The sequence below is a fragment of the Canis lupus genome, assembly GCF_048164855.1.
Source record: "Canis lupus baileyi chromosome 15 unlocalized genomic scaffold, mCanLup2.hap1 SUPER_15_unloc_2, whole genome shotgun sequence".
In the NCBI taxonomy this organism is placed as follows: domain Eukaryota; kingdom Metazoa; phylum Chordata; class Mammalia; order Carnivora; family Canidae; genus Canis; species Canis lupus.
The window spans coordinates 122,621-150,376 of record NW_027326421.1 but is presented as its reverse complement, the minus strand read 5'-3'; the positions used below and the strand labels follow the sequence as shown (position 1 = coordinate 150,376).

General features: G+C 43.2%; 1 protein-coding gene across 1 annotated transcript in view; it reads left to right on the top strand.

Annotated features, from left to right (window-relative positions):
• Positions 1–27,756, top strand: part of CREB3L2 (cAMP responsive element binding protein 3 like 2) — a 117,751-nt gene that overhangs the window by 76,581 nt on the left and 13,414 nt on the right. The window contains exons 3-8 of the mRNA XM_072819018.1: positions 6,409–6,584; positions 7,998–8,085; positions 12,124–12,308; positions 14,472–14,618; positions 15,602–15,660; positions 16,971–17,039. Of these exons, the coding sequence (XP_072675119.1) occupies positions 6,409–6,584; positions 7,998–8,085; positions 12,124–12,308; positions 14,472–14,618; positions 15,602–15,660; positions 16,971–17,039 (724 nt within the window). The remainder of the gene's footprint in view (positions 1–6,408; positions 6,585–7,997; positions 8,086–12,123; positions 12,309–14,471; positions 14,619–15,601; positions 15,661–16,970; positions 17,040–27,756) is intronic.

The following is a 27,756-nucleotide window of genomic DNA, read 5'->3' as shown; positions in this document are numbered from 1 at the left end:
TTGACAGGAAGCTGTTTATAAATAAAATCAGATGATATGGGGGTTGTTCTTATGCCTGGTGGTATGTACTACTGACCCTATTGGGTGATGTTTTCCTTCTGAAATGAAACCTAAAAGGCGTGTAAGCATAATTTAGGAAAAAAAGGGTTTTTTTCTCCTCCATATCTGAGCTTCAGGTTTTAGAAATTAGTGGGTGTAGAGTGTACTGATTCTTGTTTTTATTCAAACATCTGAGGATAATTCAGCTCTGAGCCCGGGTGGCGTTACTGATCTTTTTCTAATAAAATAAAACTACAAAAATAAGTCTATGTGGAAAATTGTGATATATGTTCTACTTACTCCCTTTCACTCTGCCCTTTGCTAATTCCCTGCCTCATAGGTTACATATGTCCTTTTGTTTTCTCTGATTTGATATTTATTTCCAGTGAGAGAGAGAGTACAAGCCCTTAAGTAGTTTTTAGGATGAAAACTCTACTGTCAACTGCCACTGGAATGTTATTTTCACCAAACTTTGTACTGGCTGACTTTGTTCATATCATGTCATTTCTTTTATGATGTAACTGGTAGATCTAATCAGTTGATCTACAGATTTATTGGTATGGTTCACAAATGATAGTTTAGAGGAATTATGGCAAATAGGTACAGCTATTTTGTTGCAGTGGGTTCTGATGTAATGGATTTAATTTCCTGTATATACGTTCAGCTATATTGTATAAGCTAGCTATATTGCTATGTCACAAATCACCCCAAAACTCTTTAGCTTTAACAATAATCATTTGCTCTTACAGTTCATATGTCTCTGCCTTGCCAGAGCTTGACTACTCTAGATACCCCAGTTGAGTGATTTTCCTAGTTTCAACCAGATTTACTCACATGTTTAAGGATGGGAGTTGGCTGATCTTGGTCAGGCTCATTGGGGGACAAAATCTGTTTTACATGGCTGCCTTCCTTTTCCTGGGGTCACTGGATTGTCCTGGCATATCCTTTTAATTAGGATAGCAAAATTATAAGTTTTGTAAGTCCAGTTGTACAAGTACATTTTAAGACACTACCTGTGTTAGGAAGCTAATATCCTTTTGGCCAAAGCAAGTCATGTAGCTAATCCAAGGTGAGGATTAGTCCACAGCGGGAGGGCACTGAGAAATTACATGGCAAAATGGACAAAATCTGTTTTACATGGCTGCCTTCCTTTTCCTGGGGTCACTGGATTGTCCTGGCATATCCTTTTAATTAGGATAGCAAAATTATAAGTTTTGTAAGTCCAGTTGTACAAGTACATTTTAAGACACTACCTGTGTTAGGAAGCTAATATCCTTTTGGCCAAAGCAAGTCATGTAGCTAATCCAAGGTGAGGATTAGTCCACAGCGGGAGGGCACTGAGAAATTACATGGCAAAATGGACATGATAGAGGGATGAGTATAGACCTGAAGCCAATTATGCAATTTAGAACAAATATGAAAGTACTCATTGACTTTTCTTGAGTCAAGGGACTCTAAAGGGACCCCCTTGAGCAACCGGGGCTTCTGTTTAATAATTACCATCATAAGGCATTGTAAAATACAGCAGGTAGAAACAGGCCATGACCATGTGTGATTATCCAGGGACAGTGTATTCCCAGTACAGGAAATTTTAAAATAGTATAAAATCTAAAGAAAAAAAAAAGTCATTCATATTCTGAATTCTTCTCCAGAGTTATTTTTACTATTTTTTAAAAGATTTTTTTATTTATATATTCATGATAGAGAGGGGGGTGGTGGGGGGAGAGAGAGGCAGAGACACAGGCAGAGGGAGAAGCAGGCTCCATGCCAGGAGCCTGATGCGGGACTCGATCCTGGGATTCCAGGACTATGCCCAGGCCCAAAGGCAAGCGCTAAACCACTGAGCCACCCAGGGATCCCATTTTTACTATTTTGACATACTTCCTTTCCGTCTTTTTTTCCTGTCACTTTCTTTATTAATAGTATATAAATTTATATCCAGATTTTAAAAATATTCTACAATAAATCTTTCTTTGACGTGTTATTAAAAAGACTTTGTATATATACTATTACTGTATATATAAATGTTCCATGTGTAGATGCATCATAGTTCATTCAACTGGCCTTTGTTCTTTACTGTTTTGGTTATTTTCAGTGTTTTGTGATTATAAATAATGGTACGGTAAGCATATCTGTGCACAAATATTTATTTACATTTTTAGTTGTTTTTTTAATGGAAAGACTACAGGAGTGCAGAGATATGGATCTGCCGCTTGTTCACTGTGTGATCTGGACCTGCATGTCAATTTCCTCATAATAAAATTGATGTATTTGAGCTTCATGACCTTAAACCTCTTTCCAATTCAAAAACCATGGGGACCTTTCGGCCGGAACCACCATCTTTCAGTAATTTGCCAAAAGGACCAACACAAAGGGAAAGAGGAGAGGTACCCGCTATATGTTCTCTAGGCCTTTTAGAAAACATGGAGTTGTTCCTTTGGCCATATACATGCGAGTCTATAAGAAAGGTGATATTGTGGACATCAAGGGAATGGGCACTATTGAAAAAGGAATGCCCCTCAAATGTTACCATGGCAAAACTGGAAGAGTCTAAATGTTACTCAGCATGCTGTTGGCATTGTTGTAAACAAACAAGTTAAGGGCAAGATTCTTGCCAAGAGAATTAATGTCCACATTGAGCATATTAAACACTCAAAGAGCTGAGATAGCTTCCTGAAGTGTGTGAAAGAAAATGATCAGAAAAAGAAGGAAGCCAAAGAGAAAGGTACCTGGGTCCAACTGAAGCAAGGTACTTGGGTCCCCACCAAAGAAGCACACTTTGTGAGAACCAATGGAAGGGAGCCTGAACTGCTGGAACCCATTCCCTATGAATTCATGGCATGGTAACTGTAAAGAGAATAAAAGACCTCAGGATTGTAAAAGTGTTTCTCTTAATTGAGTAGGAGTATGGTTGGTATCCCTTCACTTAAAAAAATATTTAAAGCAAACTTTGTGTTCTAAACACACACAGACACACACACACAAAATCATGGGGATCCCTGGGTGGCTCAGCGGTTTAGCATCTGCCTTCATCCCAGGGCATGATCCTGGAGACCCAAGATGGGGTCCCACATCAGGCTCCCAGCATGGAGCCTGCTTCTCCCTCTGCCTGTGTCTCTGCCTCTCTCCTTCTCTCTGTGTATCTCATGAGTAAATAAATAAAATCTTTAAACAAAATCATCTTTAAGTTGGAGTAATAAGTCACTTTATTGAAGTGGAAGCATAAAGGCAATGCTGGTATTTTGTCCTCAACAAAGTTCATGGGAAGACAGGCAACTTCCTTGGGCTTCTCACTTGGAAGAGTTCAGTCGTCTTTGAGAGAGGAGGTTTTGCTTCAGAATTCAAGTATCATTGTTTGTCCTTCAGTCTCCATTCCTGACACAGTAATGATTATATATATACACACATATATAGTATATATATGATCATATAAATTGTATCTAGTATAAATATAAATGTGTATATATATACACATAATTTTATATGTATGTATGTATACATAATCATATATATATATATATACACATATATATATATGATTTTAAAATAGGCTTATAGGACACTGAGCATTTAGAATATCAACTATCAGGACACCTGGGTATCTCAGTGGTTGAGTGTCTGACTTCAGCTCAGGGCGTAATCCTGAGGTCCAGGGATCGAATCCCACATCGTGCTTCTTGCATGGAGCCTGCTTCTCTCTCTGCCTATGTCTCTGCCTCTCTCTCTCTCTCTCTCTGTGTCATGAATAAATAAATGAAATCTTTAAGAAAAAAAAAAAAGAATATAAACTATCTTGACCTATATTTGAGGTTGGCTTAGCTACACTGGAAGAACTGATTGCATTACCTGTCTTCATTTTGTCTTATAGTTTTGTATTGCTTTGTGTTTTTATTTTTGCTCACCCGTCCCCGCTCCCCCTCCCCCCAAGAATTAAGCTTCATTAAAGTAGTCATAAGCGCATGGCCAGGGGATCTGGCCTTATCTCACAACTTCCTGGTGGGACCTTTTCTCAGCAATGCCTCCTTACTGTTGATTTTTAAATACACTGAGGCAGTATTGCATCTTACTATCTCACTTCCAGCCTCTGGCAGGGATAAATACCATGCAGTGTGGACAGGCTGCAAGTGTTGCCTTCACAAAGCAAAGGCATCCATATGTCATTGCTGAATAGAGAAAATGTGATCTGTGTACTCTATCTCTCCAGCTCCTCCTCAGATCTGTCCTGAGTGTGTCTTCCTTGCTGGTGATAGAATTTTCTAGTTCTTAAGCTTATTTTGAGGGAGGTATTAGACTCGTCTATTGGCTCTTCAACCATTTGCTTCCCTAAGTTGAGCCAGGCGCCCATCTGGCCAGCAGAATTCGGTGTCAAGTACAGTGTGGTCTCCCTCCCCTGGCCGCCATCAAAAGGCCCTTTGTTTCCTACCCTTCCCCCTCGGCCAGGATGTGGTGTGCACCCCATGAATGATGGAAATTCTCCCATCACACCATTGCACTCAGCAGCTTTATAGAACCAGTTCCAAAAGCAAAACATCTTCAACCCACAGAAGTTTTGCCCATCTTTACTTTGCCTTAGGAAAGAACTCAGGGCTGGGATAATTAATCAAGTCAATTATAAACTGGATTTGGGAAAGGGGGAATCATTTTCCTTTGTAAATGCGAATCTAACGTTTTCTTGGGTTTTGAGGAAGTTGTTTAGGAAACACAATTTTAATTATTGTGAAATTTAGTTTTTAGCTTCTGTGCCTGCTCTTTCCCCGCCTCTAACAGTTCTAAACGATCTTCATGTACCTTTTCTTAAGAAAGCTTGAGTCCAATTCTTGAGGGTAAAATCATTTCCTAATGGGAACAACTTTGCTCTTCTGTACACAGGGTTCCCTAAGCATGCGGGGTGTGCACGTGTGTTTAAACATTTTCATAAAGCAAGGAACATATCTTTGCTTTATTTTAGTCTCACCAGTAAACATGGCTTCAGGTAAGGAATGCTGACTTTGGGAATCTCTGTTTTCTTGTTCTGCACCTGTTTGCAATCTCCTGGTCTTTTCCTATCCTGCCCATCTCCCTCCTTTTCAGGTCTGTGTTCTGCTAGTAGCTCTGAAGTAGTTTGGCAAGAAACAGGTGGATGTAAGCTTCTAGAAGAATGTAGAGGTGCGTCTGTCTGTTATTCCTTTGTCACAACCCCCAGTAATAATCATGAAAACCAGTAGTGAGCCAAGATCCACACTTGCCAAGATCCAGCCCTTTTCTCTAGACCTTTGGTCCATTTCAGCAAAGGCTGATGTTTGTTACAAACTCTGAAATTTTGCAGAGGGCTCGGTCAAGTTCTGGAAGTCTAGGTCAGGCTTAAGGCATAAGTGGGGTTGTAGGGAAGCCAGAGTACAAAAACAGGGAGTGAGAAGAAAAAAGAAAGAGAACAAATAACTGTCCACTGACAGAAGAGTAGCGCCCACCTAACCATGGTCCTCAGTCCTCTCTCCTGAGACTCTGGTTACATGCCATTTGTTTCTTAATTTTTTAATTAATTAATTAGTTTATTTATTTATTTTTAGATTTATTTATAAATAAAGATTTTAGGTATTTATTCATGAGAGACACAGAGAAAGGCAGAGACATAGACAGAGGGAGAAGCAGGCTCCCCACAGGGAGCCAGATGTGGGACTCAATCCCAAGACCCTGGGATTACGTCCTGAGCCAAAGGCAGATGCTCAACCACTGAGCCACCCAGGCGCCCCTGTTTCTTAATTTTAAATGTACTTATTGGGGCACCTGGGTGGCTCAGTTGATTAAGCATCTGACTCTTGATTTTGGCTTGGATCATGATTTCAGGCTTGTAAGATCCAGGCCTGTGTAGGGCTCCATGCTTAGTGGGGAGTCTGCTTGAGATTCTCTTTCCTTCTCCCTCTGCCTCTCCCCTCCCCCCACTCTCTCACTCTCTCTCAAGTAAATAAAGAAATCTTTTTTAAAAATGTACTTATTTATTTTTAAATAGATAACCCAGTCACTTGGTTTGAAAACCGAAAAGTGTAAAACGTCACACGTTGAGATTCTCCTTCCTGTTCTGTTCCCATCCACCTAGTCTCCTTCCTACTCTGACCAGGAAAGGCAGGTTTCTTTCTTTTATGTGTATTCTCGAGGTTTCCGTAGGCATACTTACTTACACTCAAGCGAACACAAGTATAGATTCTTACTTCACCATTCATTTCTTTATCCATTTATCTCCTCTCTCACACGCTTACTTTATTTCCTCTTATTCTACTCTCAGTAGCTTATTGTTGGAGCTATTTTTTTGAGGAGCAAGATCAGTGGTCATTTGTTTTACTTCTGTCCGATACTGTGAACAGATTCATACGTCTGCTTGTCTTTTTCCCATAGATGAAGTGGAAAGTGAGAAATGGTACCTGTCTACAGACTTTCCATCAACAACCATCAAGACAGAGCCGATTACAGAGGAGCCGCCCCCAGGACTTGTTCCCTCTGTCACTCTGACCATCACAGCCATCTCCACCCCTTGTGAAAAGGAGGAACCCCCTCTGGAAATGAATCCTGGGGTACGCTCTCTTTTCTTCTATACACACACATGACTCAAAAGACATGGATTCTCATTCTCAAATACGGCATTTAACCTATTAAGGAGCTAGTGCCTATATGTGTTTCAAGATATATAATTGCCTATATGTAGGTGTATAGTAAGGATATGTTGACCTGGGATCAGCATTGATTATACTACTTCCTTTATAGGAAGTTTATGTTCAGAAAATTGGTAGCAAGTCTGATTTTATTTTTTATTTTTTATTTTTTATTTTTTGATTAATTTATTTTATTTTTCCAATGATTGCTGTTACAAAATTATGATAAATAGATGGATATCCACAGTTAAAAAATGCCAAACTCTCCATGGGATTGCCTTTTAGACCAGTGGAAAGAGAGGAAGTAACTAATGATGCGATCCTTGGCTTGCATGCTGGGGCTGATGGAAGTGTTGTTTCCCGTGTGACGTTTTACTTTCCTAGTACAATGTTGAGGTGCCCTGACCCAATTCAGGGATCTCCCACCAACCAAGTTTTATTGTATTATGCATGGAAAAACATACAAAATTGGGCATTTCTTCCTTGTTTGATTCCATGCCTACATGCCTATTTCACCTTCTCTCCCGGCATTTCCAATGTCCAGAGGTTACATATAAACACTGACTCTGTTGATGCTAAGTCAGGTCTCCTCTGAGCAAAGTGTCATATCTACCCAAACGTGTTAAGGAAGAGGTCACCTAGAAGCAGCAGAGTCACCAAAGCTTCGGTGTGTACTTGTGCTTATTGCTCTTTACAGTCCATCTTGGAAAAGATGGGGGACTCTGGACAGAGCACCTCGGCAGCTGTCCTGTAGAATTCGTTTCTCATTCTCTGCCTAGATCTTTTCATGGCACTGGGCTCCTGGAGTGTATATTAGTCTCCTTGTTCCATGAGATGTTAGGTCAGTTGATTTTTTTAGTATGTAACTAAGAAAAATCAGTCACAGCCTTGCTCCACTCATAGGCCAGAGAGCTTTTGTCCTTCCTGCACTGAAAGTTTTATTATTAAATGCTGTGGGTCCCGAGGAAGCCTGGAGGGTTTGTTTAGTTCCTGCTATAGGACAAACTAGTGGAGGCCTGTGGCCCTTTACAAATTTACTAGATTATTTCATGATAAAAGGCCTTATATGATCATGAAAACAATAGAAAGATGAGTCTTGGTTTTTTGGCTTTGGCATCCTGAGTGTTCCATCAGCTGTAGTGCTGGGTTTGGCAGGGAGAGAAAGGTCAAGAACAAAGCCACCTCCCCGTCAAAGAAGGAGCCTGCCTCTGCCAGCGGAGAGAAGTGGAGCTGCCAGGACAGGAAGACACATAGTTTGATGACAAATAACTCCCCTGGTGTCCCTAAAGTTTTGTTACTGGGTTTTAAAAACTGTGTTTGAAATTCTTCCTCCAGGTTGATTCCTCGTGCCAGACAATTATTCCTAAGATTAAGCTGGAGCCTCATGAAGTGGATCAGTTCCTAAACTTCTCTCCTAGAGAAGGTCTGTTTACTCTCTCCCTGCCTTCCTTCAGGTGACCAGATGTCAGGGCACAGAGAAAGCGAATGTGGGAGAAAGTGTCGGGATTAGAGCTTGCTTTCTGCAAGAAGTCTGCTCTTTAAAACCTTGATTCTAAAGACACATTTTGAAAGCTAAATTTTAATTTCCCGTATATGTATATGCTTAAATCTTTTCTCTAAATATGTCTATGCTTCAGGCTTTTATGCTAAATCTTTTGTTTTACTTTTACTCCTAGCAGAGGTGGGTTTTTTTTGTTTTGTTTTGTTTTGTTTTGTTTCCAAAACCTTCATAGTCAGCTATGACTTGGTTGCTGATGCACAAGGCAAGTGCTGCCCTTCTGGGTGTGAACGTGTGAATCAAGCCTGGTTCCCTGTGCTGCGGTGGTGATCAGTAGAGGCAGATAAACAAACATGCATAGAGGCACTTTGCCTTGCCTGTTTGAAGCAACTCTAGTCTAAACTCTTTGTAAATTCACAATTTGGTCGTTCAGAGTTTTTAAATGTTAATTTTAGATGACAGTAGTTGTAAGGAGACTCTTCATTATTTATAATTAGTTCATGCATCTCACTGGGTGTCTTGCCATCCATTTATAACAAAGTAATGTCATATTCAAAGTTGTCACACTTTTCGCTTTTCCTTCTCTGTGTCAGTTTCTTTCTTTCTTTCTTTCTTTCTTTCTTTCTTTCTTTCTTTCTTTCTCTCTCTCTCTCTCTCTCTCTCTTCTTTCTTTCTTTCTTTCTTTCTCTTTCTTTCTTTCTTTCTTTCTTTCTTTCTTTCTTTCTCTCTCTCTCTCTCTCTCTCTCTCTCTCTCTCTTTCTTTCTTTCTCCTTCTCTTCCTTTCTCTCTTTCTTAAGAATTGATTTATTTATTCACGAGAGACATCCAGAGAAAGGAAGTGAAAAAAAGAAAGGAAGGAAGGAAGGGAGGGAGGGAGGGAGGGAGGGAGGGAGGGAGGGACGGACATAGGCAGAGGGGGAAGCAGGCTCCCCGTGTGGAGCCCAGTGTGGGACTGGATCCCAGGACCCTGGATCTCAACTGAGCTGAAGGCAGATGCTCAACCATTGAGCCACCCAAGTGCCCCTCTATGTCAGTTTCTTTCTGACTTCTCCCTCCTGTTCTTGAACAAAGCCCATAATTAGGAATCCTGAACACTGACCGTCAAATGTCATAGAGTCGAAGGAAGCTTTCTTTGCCTTTTTTTTAACTGAGACATCCCTGCAGGGGCCTTGTGCTTTTAATTCTGTGCCTTTGGACCTGCCATCATCTTCCTTTTCATCTATGTCTTTGGGACAAGGTTAGAAGGACAGTTCATTAGTGTGGTCAACAAATAAGAAATTCGTCTGTGCAATTGTCATAGAAAAGGCTTCTGTGTATACTTAATCTATGGGTGTTACAAATGAATAGTTCTCATGAAAGCATAACCTTCTTCATTCCACTAGAAACAAATTCAGGGTTTTGTCTGTGACAATTTAATCAGGGTTAGTATTTGCCTTTATTATCAGTAAGAAATGATTACATTCTTAAAATGAACAATGTTGACTAGAATCCATATATAGAGACAATATTTCTTTCCACTGAGTGTTCTCCATTGGTGTCTTTCAGTTTATATACTGTTCTAAAGTAATTCCTTTCATTTTCATGAAAGCTACACATATTAGTCTTTTAGTTTATGTTGCAATATGCTTCAGAAAGTGTCCCAACTATAACAATGAAGCCCCTAGTGGCCTCAGATGCTGGGATCACTGGAGGAGAAACATTCACAGTAAAGTAAGTGGCGGGCAGTCCTTCCTCGTTATCCTAGATAAACAGAGAGGGGGAAATTCAATATCCTTGTATGCAGTGGAGCTTCTAGGCAAAGTAGCTTGTTGTTCCCAGACCTTTTAAGTAATCTGAAACTGGCATTTCAAATGATATTTAGAAATCTGACACTGAGCCATTGAGAGCCAGGTCAGTAGCTCTTAATAAGTAGGAAAGAGGGGACTTGAGTTTCCCTCACCTTTCCTGTCATGCCATTTCTGTTTTTTTTTGTGGAGCACCTTCTACCTGGAAAGGAGAAAAATATTAGGTTAATTTGGACGGTGCTATGTGAACGGGACGAGTAAGCTCTAGGCACACTTGGCTGGTTCTCTGGAATTGAACAGCATAGTGTGGCGGACAGTGGGAGCCCCTAATACATTTTGCTTTTGGGTTTTTTTTTTTTTTTCCACCATTGTTAAAAGATAAGCGGAGACATATTAAAATTTTGTTTTAGGAGTTTATTTGAGTGAAAATGTATTCACGTTGACAGTGCCAAAGCAGATTGGTGTTAGGAGTGTTTCACCAACGGGAAGCTCAGGGAGAGACTTTTCTACTTTGCCAAAGCAAAGTCAGGAAATTATTGATTGGCCAAGGTGTAAAGCCTTGTTGGCTCTTTGTAATTGGTTGTCCTTAGGTTTCAATTTGGTAACCTTGATGCATCTAGAGGCGTAGATTTTGGTTTGCTCACGTAGGCCACACGGCATTAGAGCCACCTCGGTCCAACAGCCTCTTCGTTTAAGTCATTGGACTCTTTGGTTGACACTCTCAGGAGTCTTTCTAGGTGGACACATATGTGAGGCCCCAGGACTGCCGGCAGGGATGTTGGCAGTGGGGAGATGCAGGATTATTCTAGAATATTCTTCAGCTTTGAGAGTACCCAGAGACACTAAAAAACCTAGGGAGCTCTCTGGCAAGACTTTGCCAGAGATAAAGGGTAGCATAGTGCAAGGCACTATGTTAGAAAAAGAGAAAGAGAAGGTTATAGTTAGAGAGAGAGAAAAGAAAGAGAGAAGAACTCTGCTGTGAATAGCGGGGAGGGTGGCAGGAAGGGTGGCTGAGAGGCACATTACCTGTTATCTTGGATATTCAGGTATTTCAAGAGAGAGAGAGAGCCACCTAGTTACCGCTTGTCACCACCAAAGGCAGCTCTGGGTGGTATCTCATAGGTCAGTGGTACCTCAGAAGGCCCTCCCCACTCATAGCACTTCTCTGGCTGAGCTGTGCCACTGAGGGCTCTGTTGTTCTGGGTCCCCGGAAGGGTGTGGGGAGAAAGGCTTACCCAAAGTTTACGCCCCTTGGCTCACTGGCAGTGGCCGGCTCTCAAGGCATTTGGGCTTGGTGGGAATAGAACGGAGACCAGAGAAAGCAGAGTTCTTTTGTCAGAAAGGTCGAACTCAGTGAATTCTCCCTTCTGGAGCCCATCCCTGCTGCCCTGGAGATGTGTGATTGGTCACACCAACTGAGGCCCACGCTCCAGCAGACAGCATGTCTGGGACCCCCCGAGGAGAGGCAAGAGGTGGGCTTTCAGATGCTAGGGGACTATGGAGCAGAAAGGCCCCCAACACACACACACACACACACACACACACACACACACACACACACAGATTTCTTTTCCAGTGCCTACCTACCTATCTACAGATGGCTTTAGTATTTTCTGAAGGAAGAATGCCTGGCATCTTGCCCACAGGCCCTACCATGCACATTCCTTTGGAAACAAATGAGCTTTTCTCAAAGCAGCCATGGGGAAACCTCGTGGGCCCCAGGTTCTGCTGATTTTTTTTTCAAGGACCTAATACATGAACATTGCTGATGAGTCAAGCTATATAAATGATACGAAGTGAACACAGTGAGAAGCTGTGCTGGCACTACCACCGTCTACTCTAATTCCCCACCCCAACTCCCATGAGGTCATGATTTTATCAGTATCTTATATATTTCCCAGTGTTTCTTTATGCAGAGACAATCAAATATGAGTCTGTATTGTCCTCCTCTCCTTTTTCATACAAAAGGAAGGCTACTTTATACGCTGGTCTGCACTTGGATGCCCCCGCCCTGAGCAATAGATGTTGGAGATCTTTCCATATCTGCACACGCAGAACCCTCATCCCTTTCTTTGTTCAGCTGACCTGAGTTGCGCTATGTGGATGTACAGTTGTTGAGTCACCCCCAAGTTCTGCTTCGTTGCTGTCTGATAGATGCCATCCACTTTCTTTCCCTCAGCCTCCGTGGAACACCTGCACTTACCTCCCACCCCTCCCAGCAGCCACAGCAGTGACTCAGAGGGCAGCCTGAGCCCCAACCCCCGCCTGCACCCCTTCAGCCTGCCTCAGACCCACAGCCCGGCCAGAGCTGTGGCACGGGCCCCCTCTGCCCTGTCCAACTCTCCTCTCCTCACAGCGCCTCACGTGAGTATTCTAGAACCCCATCTGCAGCTCTGGACACCAGTCCTTTCCCTCTGGTCACTTGGAACTTCACTAGGAATAGGTGCTCTTCAAGGCTGCTGGACTTCTGTTCTTGGAAGACAATTGTAGGCTTAATTGCTAAAACCAGTGATAACCATCTTAAAGAACTTTTTTTTTCTTTTTAAAAAATGTTTATTTATTTATTCATGAGAGACACAGAGAGAGAGAGAGAGAGAGGCAAAGGCATAGGCAGAGGGAGAAGCAAGCTCTCTGCGGGGAGCCTAATGCGGGACTCCATCCCAGGACCCCAGGATCATGACCTGAGCCAAGGGCAGACACTTAACCCTTGAGCCACCCAGGCTCTCCTTAAAGAACATTTTTTAAGACTTGCCTATAACCTTACCATGCTAACACAATTCTCCTCCTTTTCCTCCTTCAGTTATTACTCCTATGTTTCTCTGACATCACCAGAAGCACAAATAGTAAAAATGTTGTGTTCCCTTCCTCCTCAAAGTCATGTCACAAATATTACCAGCAGTTTGGATGGTCCTATGGCCTACAACAGGAAATAGCTTATTTTTCAAATAGACAATATTTGATGATCTTTAAACTTTGAGATCAAATGTTTTGAGGTCAAAAGCTCAACAATATAGTTTAAACTTTTTTTGTCTGTGGTCCAACTCCTAATCCAGAGACTCAGGTTAGAAAGCATGAGTCATCATTCATCCCTCACGTATATAAGGGCACCTATTCCCAGATAAAAATAGGGACAGATACTTAACATTTTACTGTTCTGAGGTGTTCGTTGATTTCTGTGAAATCTGAAAAATGATAAAATTATAATCATCCTTATTGAATTTATATCACATAGAGAAAATTTGAATGAGGTGAGATGTTTAAGAGTTCCGTAAGAACCATCTCTCAATTAATATATTTTTGGCAATTTAAATTCAGTGTGTCTCACAAAGTTCTCGATCTGTGACCATGTTTGTTTCTTTCACCATTACCAAGGATGAGGGAATTAACTCTAACTCAACTCCTTACCCCTTTGGTAACTAGAATAGCTTTCATCCTTATTATCTGTGAGTCCTCCTACAATCAGTCCAGTCTACATATTTATGGAGGAAATCCTCCCAATATCACACCTCCACAGCGTGTTGTGTTGCTCAATTGGCTCTTAGTATCAAGCCCTAATGCTTCTACTCTGTATTAGGTGCCCTGACTCTTCACTGTTTCAAGAACTTCTTCTACATTCTAGGCAGAGTAGCATCTTTAAGTGCTTTTCAGAATACTGCCTTTTGCGTGGAATGCCCTCCTCTATGTAAGTCATCCCCGTCTTTTCAAAAGGCCCAGTGCAATTCTCCTCTCCTACCCTAAGGCTTTGCTTGTCACACACACTCGTGTGTCTCTTTCCCTGGATTTTGAGTGCACCGTGAGTTGATATTACAGCGTAGCACGTAATTGCCCTCAGCTTTTAATAGGTGTTAATTCAGTCTTAGTCTTGATCACAAGCTATAGCTTGAGAGAGGCAGTTTGTTTTGAGTGTTTGACATTTAACATGGGCCTCATACACAGTTGGCACTCAGCTTGTTTGACTACATAAATACATCATTTTTTTATGGGCTGAATGGGATGAGCTACAGTTCTCATCTTCACTGATGATGAACAATCCAGGACTGTCCTCAAGCCAGAGACCTCCATGGGATGTACCTGCAGGTGTATTTCTGGGAACCCTGGCCCCTGAGCTGTCAGTGGGGGAAAGAAGTGACCCTTGGTGTGAGGCGAGCATCTTGCAAAGTTGTGTTTTCAGGAGAACAAGGAAACTCTTTCACAAACAGAGCTCCAAGTGAATCCGCCATCACTCCAAGGCCATGCAATCTTGGGAGATGTGGGAAATGACTCCTGTAATTTTACCTTTGATGTGTTAGCCAGTGGTGTACTTTCTGAGAACTGAGGGGTGGAGGTTTCTTTACCCTTTCCCTTGAGTGATAATCCTCGGGTGTAACACATGAGAACACATGAGTGTTCTCCATCTTTGCTTCCATTTCCAACTACTCGTTTCTCACCCAAAGCAGGTGAGCATCATTTTCTCTCAGATGTTTGCAAGTTTCTTCAGTGTGCCCAGTTGCCCCGCTTTGACCCTTTACTGCTCCTTGTTCGGCACAGAAACTGCAAGGATCAGGCCCACTGGTTCTGACTGAAGAGGAGAAGAGGACCCTGATCGCCGAGGGCTATCCCATCCCCACCAAATTGCCTCTAACAAAATCAGAGGAGAAGGCTCTGAAGAAAATTCGGAGGAAAATCAAGAACAAGGTGACCCCTTCAAATCTAGGTGCTTCTAGGAGCAGAGACCATGACCAGGCTGTGTGCTCCCACTGCCCCCTTCCCTGTGGCCAACACTGGCCCGTCCCATGGAGCCATGGAGAGCTCCCCAGCAGGGAACTGGAACACTGATCGCTGTGTTTCTCTGGTCCCTTTGCCCATCCTCTGGGTCAGTGGATCCCAAACTGGGTGTGCATACTCCTTGGTGCCTGAGGGGATCCATTTGGGGCTGAGAGGAAAACATCAGAACTCCCATTAATTTTTTTTAATCTTAGCCTTTTTAGTTTCTGTTTTATAATATATACATTATTTCCTTCTAGTGAGTGTGTATATAATTTATAAATAAATATAAATGCAGTATGGGTGCTTGTTTAACTTTTCACTGGGTTTTTTTATTAAAAAAAAAATTCTATTGTCCACTGTTCTATGCCTGGATTGAGGAGTCTCTTTAGCCCTAGGCCCCTACAGTGCAGATCAGAGCTGGTGAGGCCCCAGGGCATGGCTCGGGCACAGGCAGACCAGAAGGAAGGTGGCAGGAAAAGGAAGAAAAAGAGGTCAGTTATGACTCTTGGCCCATGTACAGAAGCAGTAGAGGATTATGTATGACTGAGCCCAACTATCTTCGTTTATATGTTAAGTTGAGCCAACTGAGCCCCATGGAGTTGAAATCATTTATCTAAGACCATATAGATGGCTTGTGAACCACATGTTCTGTTCTGACTCAGGCCTGCCATGCTTCCCACACGGGGCCCAGTTTGATGGGACCTGGTGACAACACAGGCTGGTTGAAACCAGGGAGGTCAGAAGAAGTGACTCACAGATGAGCCAGCAGGTTAAGTAAATGAAGAGGGGCCACAAAAATGAGGGGGAGCTCTGGTGATTTCTGCACCAACAGACTCCTCTCTTCCATTTACTCGTAATTGACATACTGACAGAGCAGGAGGTTAATCTCTCTTTCTCCCCTTATATCTCAGATTTCTGCCCAGGAGAGTAGAAGAAAGAAGAAAGAATACATGGACAGCTTGGAGAAAAAGTAAGCCTCCTGCGAAACTGGGTGTGTTTATTGGGTGATAGACATAGGGAAATGGGTGTGCGCAAAGCATCTGCTTTCCCCGAGAAGCCAGTGAAGTTCATTCTGGCCACCGTCAGAGCCCGTTGGTTCATCAGCTGTGTGCTGCCTGCCACCTAGTGGCTTTTGGGGGCGGGGCTGGGGTGGGGGGAAGCTTTATAAATAGGGCCAGAAGTAAAAAGTACACTCAATCTTAGGCATTTGGACCACACCGTTTCTAACGGAAGCAAGTCCTTGAAGGTCTCCTTTCAAACAAGTGCAAATATTAACATTCGTTCACATTCCTGGAGCTTTCCTCAGAGGAGAGGCACTGTTTCGGCTGAAAGGACCGGGGCTGATTAATCAGTCTCTTTGGCCACATCCCTCACATCCTAGAGAAAGCACGTAGGCAGTGCAGAAAGTCGGGCTGGCATTACTTACTTTCTAGCCACTATAATTCACGCCACTGGCTAGTGACTTCCCACAAAAACACTGGAAGGCACCTTTTGTTCTTCTAAATAGCCCAAAATCTCAGGAGGGCTGTTAAAAAAACATGATTGAAATACAATTTCCATATTGGCCTTAGAATATAGTTCTCCAGCTGACAAAGGAGTATCACTTAAGATGGAAATGGAGTCCAGAAATGAATCTTCCTGTGGGTCTGCAGAGAAGAACAGAACATTCTGGAACATTCTGGCTGGCTCTTGACTTTGCTATTGAAAATTGGTGTCTCTGCATCCTACTTTCGATACTGATAATTTTCCATTAAGTGGTCCCACTCTATTCCATTATTTGCTGTAGGCTTCCAGGGTCAAGATGGCCTCTCTTGCCTCTTCCGGGCATGCACGCTCCTGCAGCTGGATTCCTTGTCTTGAGGGGCTGGGTTTTTGTCTTCCCCTCTTGCCCCAAGCAAGTCTCCTGTTAGTCTTTCTGGGCGTGAATCCAACTGGCAGCATCCAGGCTCCTATAGTATGAGGGAGGTGAATGATGGGCATTGAGAGCAATAGGGCAGGTGAGAGGAATCAAGTTTGGAACACTCTAGGAGGCTTTACATTGTGTCCCATCCCTATTCATTTTCTGTACCTGAGGCATGTGTTACTCATCTCTTTTTTTTTTTTTTCTTTTGTCTTTTTACCCTTCTTCCTGACCTAGGCTGGCTAGGCTCTCTCTCTCACCTCTCTAGAGTAGCTGATGCCCAGTCCTCCTTCTGTGAGCCCCATCTTCCTCCACTCTAGCTCCCAGCTTGGCATTTGCTCAAAATACAACTAATTTTCTTCTTTCTCACTCCCCTATAGGGTGGAGTCTTGTTCAACGGAGAACTTGGAGCTTCGGAAGAAAGTAGAGGTTCTGGAGAATACCAACAGGTGAGTGTCGCTAGAGTGAGATGCTGCTCAAACTGCCTGATGGAAGGTGGGGACAAGAGGGGGCAGGTCCAGGACCAGAGCGGGAGGGAAGTGGAAGAGATCACACTGAAAGTATGGTTGTGCCCAGGGGCTCTGGGCGACTGTGATCCACTTACCTTATCCACACACATGCCCTTGTACACACACTCACACACGCATGTGTGTTCTCTTTACTTTTCCTCAAATAGATGGGAGAAAGCTTGGAGAATAAGGCTGATAAGTTTGATTCTCCTGAAAATGACACTCAACTTTAGAGGTGGGCAGGGAGGGACTGGCCACTTCATCGTCACCCAACTTTGGTAACAAATGGTGGCTATTAGTGAGAAGAAAAGAAGAAACCAGGTTTGTTTTTTAAATTACTCTTTATAAAAATTAATTAATTACATTTCAAGGCTACTTTTAAAAATAACTATGGGACAGAGTGAGTTAATGGGCTCTTCTAGCACTTTCTTGCCAGGTACTGTTTTCAGCACATCACAGATATTAACTCATTTAACCTTCCAACAGCCCTAGGAAGAGGTCCTATTAATATCCTCATTCTATAGAGGAGATCACTGAGACTCAGAATGGTAGGTGGTTTGCCCAAGGTCATGCAGGCCATCTGGCTCTGCAGCCTTAGAATAGGAGAAGCATAATGAACGTTATCCTGCATCATATGCAAGAGAGGTTGAGGCATAGAGTTAGGAAAAAGGAGTTAAGATACAGGGTTAAAGGGTGGGGAATTTAATCCAGAATGTGTGTGTGTGTGTGTGTGTGTGTGTGTACACAGTGCCTACTTATACTTTAAAAATTAAAATGTTCATTAGTCAAGGGATCCTGTCGCCCTTAGTTGTTATAGAGCTGACAATTCAAGTAGAGAAGAATAGATTTTTAGATAAGAAAAATATTGTTCATTTAAGGCTTAGTGTTAATGCTTAATAATGATTTTGCAGTTATTAAGGTTAAGTCCACTTGCCTGTCATTTGATAATAACATTAAATTTGGCTCCCATCTTCACGGTTTGATTCCCAGGCAGCAGGCTTTCCTACTCATAAGTTAAAACTACCGTCGTTGGGAACACTGGACAAGCCCACTGGGCTTCCCTCTGCATTTCTGGGAATGTCTATGCTCAAATAGCAGGCCGAGGGCGGTCACCTGAGGTGCTCCACAGACAGGTGGCAGAAATAAGTGCAACTACCAGCTCTGTGTGCTCGCACCTCAAGCCTCTGCGGCAAAGGAGACAGTTTCCAGTACCGCCTTAGGATTCTGGTTTCATGGTTGCCTGTGGATATTCGACTCCAGAGGCTGGGCCCCGTCTTACCTCCACCTTCTCTCCTGCCATAGTGGATCTCTGGGTCCTGAACCCCTGCCAGAGTCTGTATCCATCTTGTTAGCATCCTGAATGCCCACCTTGGCACGTGCTGCTGCAGAAGCCCCATGTCCCATGTTCATGAGTGGGACAAATGCGCACCATGAAGTGGTGAAAGGGGAAAGAAGAATTTGTCCAAGATAACCTTGGAGTCTGGTTCAGGTTTCCTCCTTAGGCTCTGGGTGCCAGGTCTTCCCCAAACCGCACGGGGGCAGCAGAGGTGCAGTACAGGCTGTGCTGGGGAGCAGGGTGCTTGGCATTAGAAGGGTTCTGCTGCCCCCATCCTGAGAAAGGCCTCTCCTCCCCTCTCTAGGCTGACTGTGCTGTATCTTTTTTTATTTTTTTTTAAGATTTTATTGATTTATTTAAGAGACAGAGAGTGAGGACAAGCAGAGAGGGGGTAGGAGCGGGGGGGGGGGGGGAATCAACTCCTTTGGAGCAGGGAGCCATACATGGGGCTGGATCCCAGGACCCTGGGGTCATGACCTGAGCCCAAGGCAGGCGCTTAACCAAATGAGCCACCCAGGAACCCCTATACTTTTTAACTTAAAAGAACCCCACATATGTAATATATTTTTCATTGCAGAAAAAAAAATCAGAAACTACAGTTAAAAAAGAAAAAAATTGCAATCTTTTCACTCAGAAATGTTTATACTTTGTAATATTTTATACATATGTATTTGTGCATATATGCATCTTCTTTTGTTAGGAACTTTCTCTGCTTAACAGAATACTCTGGACATATTTCCGTATCTGTGTTTTTCTTTTTGTTGTTGTTTTTATTTTTATTTGCATTTATTCTATGCAGAATTTACTCCTGAGCCATAAGTTTTTGTTTCTTCAGTTTCTTCTGGGATATCATTTTCTTCTGTGCAACCTCCTCTTCTGGTTTAGGAACAATCTGCTTTTTTTCAGTAAGAATCATCTCGATGTGGCTCATGTATGGGTTAATCCGGCCATGAGCCCTGTAAATTCTACGTTGCATCTTGGGGGCTTTGCTCACCTGGATGTGCTCAATGACCAGAGAATCTACATCTAAACCCTTAAGTTCAGCATTACTCTCTGCATTTTTAAGCATGTGCAGTAAAAATTCAGCACTCTTCTTGGGACACCGACCCTGTGTCCAGCCCCACTGTTTGGCCTGTGCACCTACCAACTCCACCATTGTAGCGATGGAATGGCACACACTGCTTCTGCAAAGTGACATCTTTCTGATACGTGGTGGCTTTTCAGATATGCATACCCTTGATGGCCTGGGCTGTTTGATGTGTGTTCTTAAAGTGAACACGAAGATTTGAACCTCTTGACTTGTATGATTTTGTAGGGTTTTCTGGGTCCAGCAGTAGAGAACCATTTTTGGAGGTTACCTCAGCCCACTCCTGTACCTGTGTATTTCTACAGAATCTTTATTTCTATCAGATTCTAATGAAGAGCTATCATGTGAGGAACACTGACATAAGGTACATCTGATTCTGTGTAACAACAATCTGTGTTTTGCCAGTTATTTTCATCTTTATAAATAATGGCCATGGTGATTTCAACCCACTATTTGTTATTATAGGATATGAGTTATGGGAACATATGGCATATTTGAGCTTGGGGTCAGCATATCTGAGAGATATGTTCTTCCCTGAGAGAGTCAATGATGATTTTCCTCTTTTCTTCTTCATGGACCATGTGGAAGTTTTTTCCAGCATCTAGCCTAGTGAAACCTCCACTGAAGAAACAACCTACCTCATGATATTGGTGCCTTGCTGCCCCTTGCCCACCCTGTGTGTGTGTTCCCTCTTCAAAACTTACCTCTCCTGGCAGACAGCCCTTCTTTCATGGTGCTGATGGCTGATACTTGACTGATCTTAGTCTTCCCACAGATGATCGTATCAGGGGACTCGTGGGGTCATAATTTCTAAGCAATTTTTAATATGTTTTAGCCTGAGAGATCAAGAAATAAAAGCAGTGCTGTTCTCATTGAGGCGGGGAAGGTGGGTCTGCATTCCCTCCAGCGCCTACCCCATCTCAAGGGCCTCACCTTGCTCAGAGGACAAGGCACCAACTGCAGTGACTCTAATGTAAACTTGGTAATCTCCCACCCTGCACCTGTCATAAGGTGTTGGTGGTTTGGCCATGTCACAAGGGGAAACTTTTGGTCCCTTTGGTCACATAACATTGCGTAAGTGACACAGTGTTTGAACTAAATACAGACTAGGCCTGGTGAACACACACCTCTGTTTGTGTTCCTGGTCATGCTTCTTAGAGAAACTGAAGAAACAAAAACTTATGGCCCGGGAGTAAATTCTGCATAGAATAAATGCAAATAAAAATAAGCATTTATTATCCTTTGGAGGAGGCTGGACAGACATAGGACAGCTGTACATGAACAGGATCCTGTGTCACTAGAGTGGGGTGGGAGCCCTTTGGAAGCCATTGTGTCCTATGACATGACAGGGTGGGAAAAGTGAGTGGATATATCCTCATTGGCCAAATTAAAGGAAGACTATTTTTACTCCCCCTGCCCCTCGGGGGAGTTTTCCATCTCTCTAGATGAAAATGAGCTCTCAGATTATGAGTCAATCCTGACTCTTTTGGTTTACACTAGACTTAGCAGCAGCCACCTAGCAGAGCTTATTGTTGGTTTCTAGGTATAGAGACCCTTTTATCTGAGCTCAGGAAGCTACAAGAGGATGAGGATGGGAGAGAATGCTGCTAACACTTCTGTAGGCTCACCCGGGAGCCTCTTGGGGCAGAGCCAAGCAGTGTGAAAGCACCTTCGCTCTTGCTCTGCTAAGGTGATCCACTAATTGCGTGCCATCAAGAAATGTGTGAGATGAGAGATGAGAGTTTCCCAGGGGGCCTGTCTTCCTGCGCTCGATCAGGAAATACATTTTCACTTACAAAGTCTGGGCGAGGTCCGTGTGTGTGTGTGTGTGTGTGTGTGTGTGTATGTGTGTGTATTGTGTGTGTGTGGCTGCTAGAAGATTGTGCTGGCTCTTCTGTGCTCATCATTCACCCCTCTAAGCTGCAGGCTCTCTGGACAGGCCTGCCCTTGTCCCATTCCAGAGAAATCCTGTGCAGGTGACACACGCACACTGCCCAGCCCGGCAGTTTTGAGTGCTGGCAGTTCAGTTGGCTCCTCTTGTTCCATATTTTGCTCTATTGCATCTGTAGGGCTGTGAGCTGCAGGTCCTCTCCTCCCACCCTGATGTGTGGAGCCGGGGGAGCTTCGACTTGAATTGCTCCTTAGCAGAGACCATCTAATTTGCCTTCTACTCACTTTCTTTTATAGAAGGGGAAACTGAGCCCCAGTGAGGTTCAGGTCATTCAGATATCTAGAGCTAGAACAGGGACTAGACCTTAGCCACTTAATTTTTAAATTGGTCCAAACCTTAATTTTTCTTTTGCTGTGCCCCTTTCTCTCTCGAGGACCACTGCCTTTTCCCAGCTTGGGGCTAACTTAAACCTGCTGAAGAGGGCCTTGCTTTGGACCTGTGTTTCCAAGGACCCTGCTCTGGCTCCCTTCTGGCCACATGTCTCTCCAAGAGAAGAGTAGTCAGCAGGCCCAACGCGATGCTTGCATGTGGTGCTCTCACTGGACCCCTTCAGACCCCACCAGACCCCACCCTGGTACCTGGGATTCTGGAATTCCCTGCCCCAACCACCTGGGCCTATCTCCAGGGCCTGTGTGGATCTCTACCCCGTCTTCTCCAAAAAGTACACCAAGCCACCAGAGGGCCTAAGCTGATGGGATGTGTCAGGACTGTGAACCTTGGCTGGTGTGTGTCTGAAATCCTCCATGGTGTATCAGGTCCTCTCAGCTCTAATCTCTAACTCCACTCTTCTTGTTCTTTGAATCTATATACAGTTCCTGGTAGAGGTCTTTCCAGCTGAGTGCCCTGGGCTTTCACCTTTTTCTGCCTCTCCTCATTTGTTCACGTGACCCCTGAGGCTGTGCCCATTTGCCCTATACACTATTACCCTCTCCCACAGGTTCCCCTTTACTCTGTGGACTGACTGTAGCTGCCGATCCTGCTTGCTGCCATCCACAGAGAAGCCACTAGAGTACTGGCAAAAGATGCAGCTTACCCCTCTGCAGAACTTTATCTGGCTTTAATTCACTTTCATCTCTCCATTTTCTGTAACTTCTGGTTGTGTGAAGAGTACAAGCTTTCTTTTTACGTGAACATATTTCAGACTTCAGTGGATCTTTGGGTACTAGACAAAGTTCCCCAGAGAGACTGGAAGGGCATTTTAATATAATTTTGTGGTTAAGTCAGCCATTCCTCAGCCCCAGAGAACATTCTAGAGCTCTCTTGTTCCTGTTCCTGGGCAAGGAGATAATAGAATATTTCAGAAGTATCCTCTGGTCCCTGCAAAACCAACCCTTTGTGACACAGCGATTACACAGGAAGAAGGAGGAGAAAATTCATCCTTGTTTTTTTTTTTTTTTTTTCCCCATTTAAGCCAAAGCCCCATGAACAACCCTCAAAGCTTAAGTAAAAGATGACAAATAGATCATTTTTGAATGATCTATTCAAAAATTAGTATTTTAGCACAGTGCGACTGTCATTTATTTGCGTATGTGACACTTCAGTTTTGAAAAGTCTTGGAGATGGTTGGTGAGTCTCTTTACTATTGTTATGCAGCGTGTGGAACTCTGAATTGTATTCCCTGTATCCCAGGACCTCTCCACCTCCACCCCAGGACTTTGTGGTAGATATTTTAGCTTCTGGTCACCCTTGTTCTAACCCTCAGAAATTTCTCTAAATTTCTAAAAGACCTAACCCTCAGAGTTTCTCTAAACTCTAAAAGACCAAGATGGGGTGGGAAGGGATTCAAGTGGGATATTTTTTTTTTTCTTCAGAAGCACACGGATGCTTAGCTCTTCCATCACAAAGCCACCTGCTTTCCACGTGTGCACTAGCTAAGTGACACTTAGACTTTTTTTTTTTTAAGATTTTATTTATTTATTCATGAGATACAGAAAGAAAGAGAGAGAGAGAGTGAGAGAGAGAGAGGGGCAGAGACACAGGCAGAGGGAGAAGCAGGCTCCATGCAGGGAGCCCAGTGTGGGACTCGATCCCGGGACCCCAGGATCATGCCCTGGGCTGAAGGCAGCGCTAAACTGCTGAGCCACCCGGGCTGCCCAAACTTAGACTTTTTTGATTGTAATCATTTTGCATTTTATGTAGTAACCCAGACATACCACAGGAACGTGTACATCACATGCATAACTAGTATGAATGTTTCACAAATGAATGCTTATATACTATGCATGATGTCCTCTGATACCATGTGTTCTAGTTGATTGTTTCATTAAAAAATACACCAGTGCAGGGACGCCTGGGTAGCTCAGTGGTTGAGCATCTGCCTCTGGCTCAGGACGTGATCCTGGAGTCCCAGGATCGAGTTCCACGTTGGGCTCCTGCATGGAGTCTGCTTCTCCCTCTGCCTGTGTGTCTGCTTCTCTCTACCTCTATCTCTCTCATGAATAGATAAATAAAATCTTAAAAAAAAAGTATACCAGTGGCAATCCAAGTGTCTTTACAGCTCATGGTTCATCATGGTTCACATGGTTCATCATGGAGAATTTGGAAAATATTATGTTACTTTGGAAAGTAACGTAAGAAAAAAAAAAAAAAAAAAAAGGAAAGTAACGTAAGGATATGAAAAAAAGTTCCTGCATCTCTGTAAGAGTCTGACTTATCCAGAGAGTGCTTTATACACACATACACATGTGCACACACACACACACACACACACACACACACACGTGCACCACACACTGTAGCCTGGCTAGTTCCATTTCTCAGTAAGGCGTGTTATAAGATTTCATGGAAAGTATGTCTATTGAATTCCTGGTTTGGAGCTTCTGGCACAGCAAGTATTTGGGAACCCTCACTTTATTATTTTTCCTGGGTTCTGGTTTGTCACTCCAGTGGGAAATTAGATACCTGAAAAGTATAACATGCAATACTCTATGACCTTTTCCCACTACCCCCCCGCCATCTCTCATAAAGAAAGGGAACAGTAGAATACAAAATTAAGTGAAAGACAAAGAAAACCATGAGGCTGTTGATGTATTTCCCAGTTATTATAAGAGTATGTCTTGGCCTCCTGGCTACTTTTGAATGTTTTGCCCAATTTCTCTTGATATGCCTCCCGAGATCCAGGGTGATACTTTATTTTGGGCAAGGCTGGCAGCTGCCTTTGACTGCTCTTTTGCAAGAAAGTGTATGAGGACAGCCACTAAGTTTATTTTTACATCTCACCACAAGAGAAAATCCACATTTTCAATCAAGAATTGGATACTCCAATTTAACAAGTTGTGAAAAATCTCTTGGCCCAGATAAATGTTTGCTAAGAGTACTCCTTTCTCTAAATTGAGACCTTGCTCCCGGAAGCCCACGAATTCATTAAGCCATAATTAGCCACGGTCACTGATGATTTAAAATACAGTAATAAAGGGAAAGTTTATACTGGGCTTTGAATGCACTGTTGGGTCTGTCCTATGGGTGGCTTTTTATAGCTGTAGTTTTAAAATAATTCTTCCATTTCTTCTGATGCCTGTCTCTTCTTCAGCCAGCCCTTCGTGCAAGCAGGGTAACAGCTGTCATCCACACTCCCACTGCTGCAGGCCGTGGCATCTGTCCCAGTGGCTCCAGGGAGAATCGCACATCATCTCTGACCAGTGTTTCAGTTAGGAGGTCCCAGGCTGCCCTGGAAAGGGCTGGCTTCATCCGTCATCAGTGGAAAGAGACAGCAAGCACTCTCTAAAGGTGGCTTTGCTTCTAAGAAGCCCAGAGGACACCAAGAGGGGGGGATTCTCTCACTATTTTGTGAGCTGATGAGGTCAAAGGAATAAACTTTGATTAGCCGCCTAAACTCAGGACCAAAATAACTGGGTTAAAGTAATGCAACAGTGGTATCAAGATCTGAACTCAGCCAATCTCCTGCGCTGGTGCAGATGCACCAGTCCTAAGCCATCCTGTCTGCTCTTCTACTGTCTCACAGAGCGACAGGTCTTATAGTTTCCACTTTCCTAAACAAAGTGCAGATTTGACTTCAGACACCTGACATGGCACAAGGAGCACCCTTGATTCTTTTACCTGTCACGTAGCAGTTTATCTTTGGCATACCTGGAGGTGTGTCAGGAAATAAATATTCATTTGCCCTTATTGTTTTTATTTGTATCATTATCATGGAAACTTTGTTATAGTATGTATGTCTTTGCCATTGGGCTGATTTTTATTGTGGCTCTGCCATCTGTGGCTTGGCCCCTGTTGATAGTAACCTTCTCTTTTCTCCTTCTCTTCTTGTTTCTTTTCTTTTCTTTTCTTTTCTTTTCTTTTCTTTTCTTTTCTTTTCTTTTCTTTTCTTTTTCTTTTTCTTTTTCTTTTTCTTTTTTCTCTTTTCCCTCCCTCCCTCCCTCCCTCCCTTCCCTTCCTTTCCCTCCCTCCCTCCCTCCCTCCCTCCCTCCCTCCCTCCTTCCCTTCCTTCCTTCCTTCCTTCCTTCCTTCCTTCCTTCCTTCCTTCCTTCCTTCCTTCCTTCCTTCCTTCTTTTTAGAGAGCTTGAGAATCAGTGTGGTGGGGAGGGACAGAGGGGAAAGGAGAGAGAGAGAAAGAGAATCTTAAGCTTAGCATGGAGCCCAATGTGAGGCTTGATCTCATGACCCTGAGGTCATGACCTGAGCAGAAATCAAGAATCAGATGCTCAACGGACGGAGCCACCCAGGCACCCTCATAGTAACCTTTTCTTATCTAATGGTGGATGTATCTCTCCATCGAGCTGTTGTTGATATGATGTTAATTCACTGGGTTTAAGGGAAATCTACCTAAGAGGTATTTTGGTTATTGATTCTATTAGGTTATAAACTTGGGTACCATGATGTAGAGCATTGGAAAGCACAGAAACTACAGAATCAGGTTTTATTTACGTAATAGGTTTTCAACCTACTAGTTACATGTCATTTTTTTAAATAAATTTATTTTTTATTGGTGTTCAATTTACCAACATACAGAATAACACCCAGTGCTCATCCCGTCAAGTGCCCCCCTCAGTGCCCGTCACCGAGTCACACCCACCCCCCACCACCCTCCCCTTCTACCACCCCTAGTTCGTTTCCCAGAGTTAGGAGTCTTTATGTTCTGTCTCCCTTTCTGATATTTCCCACACATTTCTTCTCCCTTCCCTTCTATTCCCTTTCACTATTATTTATATTCCCCAAATGAATGAGAACATATAATGTTTGTCCTTCTCCGACTGACTTGCTTCACTCAGCATAATACCCTCCAGTTCCATCCACGTTGAAGCAAATGGTGGGTATTTCTTGTTTCTAATGGCTGAGGAATATTCCATTGTATACATAAACCACATCTTCTTTATCCATTCATCTTTCGATGGACACCGAGGCTCCTTCCACAGTTTAGCTATTATGGACATTGCTGCTACAAACACCGGGGTGCAGGTGTCCCAGCGTTTCAGTGCATCTGTATCTTTGGGGTAAATCCCCAACAGTGCAATTGCTGGGTCGTAGGGCAGGTCTATTTTTAACTCTTTGAGGAACCTCCACACAGTTTTCCAGAGTGGCTGCACCAGTTCACATTCCCACCAACAGTGTAAGAGGGTTCCCTTTTCTCCGCATCCTCTCCAACATTTGTGGTTTCCTGCCTTGTTAATTTGCCCCATTCTCACTGGTGTGAGGTGGTATCTCATTGTGGTTTTGATTTGTATTTCCCTGATGGCAAGTGATGCAGAGCATTTTCTCATGTGCATGTTGGCCATGTCTATGTCTTCCTCTGTGAGATTTCTGTTCATGTCTTTTGCCCATTTCATGATTGGATTGTTTGTTTCTTTGGTGTTGACTTTAAGAAGTTATTTATAGATCTTGGAAACTAGCCCTTTATCTGATACGTCATTTGCAAACATCTTCTCCCATTCTGTAGGTTGTCTTTTAGTTTTGTTGACTGTATCCTTTGCTGTGCAAAAGCTTCTTATCTTGATGAAGTCCCAATAGTTCATTTTTGCTTTTGTTTCTTTTACCTTTGTGGATGTATCTTGCAAGAAGTTACTGTGGCCGAGTTAAAAAAGGGTGTTACCTGTGTTCTCCTCTAGGATTTTGATGGAATCTTGTCTCACATTTAGATTTTTCATCCATTTTGAGTTTATCTTTGTGTATGGTGAAAGAGAGTGGTCTAGTTTCATTCTTCTGCATGTGGATGTCCAATTTTCCCAGCACCATTTATTGAAGAGACTGTCTTTCTTCCAGTGGATAGTCTTTCCTCCTTATCGAATATTAGTTGACCATAAAGTTCAGGGTTCACTTAAGGGTTCTC